The sequence below is a fragment of the Calidris pugnax genome, unplaced genomic scaffold (assembly GCF_001431845.1).
Source record: "Calidris pugnax isolate Ruff unplaced genomic scaffold, ASM143184v1 scaffold107, whole genome shotgun sequence".
NCBI lineage: Eukaryota > Metazoa > Chordata > Aves > Charadriiformes > Scolopacidae > Calidris > Calidris pugnax.
In genome coordinates, this window is record NW_015090901.1 from 2342952 (window position 1) to 2344317 (window position 1366).

Consider the following 1366-nt stretch of genomic DNA (forward strand, 5'->3'; position numbering starts at 1 on the left):
GAGTTTTTATAATAAAAATGTGGAAAAGAGCATCCGCCTCCACCTCATTGCGGGGGGGGGGCAGAGATGTCCCTCTTCCCTTTTGGGGACACCGTGTCCGTCCCCCCCCCCCCCCCCCCCCCCCGGGAGCCGCCCCCCCCCCCCCCCCCCCCCCCCCCCCCCCCCCCCCCCCACCCCTCCCCCCCCCCCCACCCGCTCTTCCCCGGGGCTGGGGGCCGCGGTGACGGGCACGGAAAGGGGGGACGTTGTGGCGGGGGGGGGGGCCCCGGGGGGGGGGGGGGGGTGTCCCCTGTCCCCACGGGTGACCTGGGCTGTCCCCTTGCCGTGGGGCAGTGCCCCACTCGTGGCACGTCCGGGGTGAGGCACATCCAGCCAGTGTTTCAGCATTCCTGCCCCCCGGCACCGGGGAGTGGGGGCCCGGGGGGGGCTCCCCGGAGTCTGATGAGGGGGTGACGGGGTGAAACACACACACACACACACACACACACACACCCCCGGCACGGGGAGGGTGGGGACAGCCCCGGTGTGGGGAGACGGGAGCCCGCGGCACCCCAACATCCACCAGATGGGATGGGGAGGGGATGGGAATGGAATGGGATTGGGATTGGGATTGGGATGGGATGGGGATGGAGATGGGATGGGGATGAGGATGGGGATGGAGATGGGATGGGAATGGGATGGGGATGGGATGGGGATGAGGGCGACCCCGGTGCCCCCTCCCCCGTACCTGTTGCCGGTGTTCTGTCCCCCCGCCTCCACCGTGCCCGTTATCAGTTCCGTGTTCCACTGCCCCTCTCCGCCGTGCCCGGTGCCAGTGTCCGTGTTCCGGTGTCCCCCCCCGCTTCGCCCCTCTCTGCCGTGCCCGGTGCCGGTTCCGGGTGCCGGTCTCCCCCTCCACCGTACCCGTTCCCGGTATTCGTGTTCCGGTGCCCCCTCCTCCGCCCCTCTCCACCGTACCCGTTCCCAGTGTCTGTGTTCCGGTGCCCCGCCCCGGCCCCTCTCCACCGTGCCCGGTGCCGGTTCCGGGTGCCGGTCCCCATCTCTACCGTACCCGTTGCCGGTGTCCGTGTTCCGGTGCCCCCCCGCTCCGCCGTGCCCGGTGCCGGTCTCCCCCTCCACCTTACCCGTTGCCGGTGTCCATGTTCCGGTGTTCCCCGCCTCGACCCTCTCCACCGTGCCTGGTGCCGGTCTCCCCCTCCACCGTACCCGTTGCCAGTGTCCGTGTGCCGGTGCCCCCCCGCTCCGCCGTGCCCGGTGCCGGTTCTGGGTGCCGGTGCCCTCCCCCTCCACCTCACCCGGTTCCGTTGCCCCCCTCCACCGTACCCGTTGCCGGTGTCCGTGTTCCGGTGGCTCCCCCTTCCCCCCC

The 1366-nt window shown here is 71.6% G+C and overlaps 1 protein-coding gene across 1 annotated transcript in view; it reads left to right on the forward strand.

Annotated features, from left to right (window-relative positions):
* The first annotated feature begins 1139 nt into the window (after window positions 1–1139).
* The window catches only part of LOC106891914, a 30236-nt gene continuing 30009 nt past the window's right edge, over window positions 1140–1366 (forward strand). Inside the window, exon 1 of the mRNA XM_014948744.1 lies at window positions 1140–1319. Coding sequence (XP_014804230.1) covers window positions 1140–1319 — 180 coding nt within the window. The remainder of the gene's footprint in view (window positions 1320–1366) is intronic.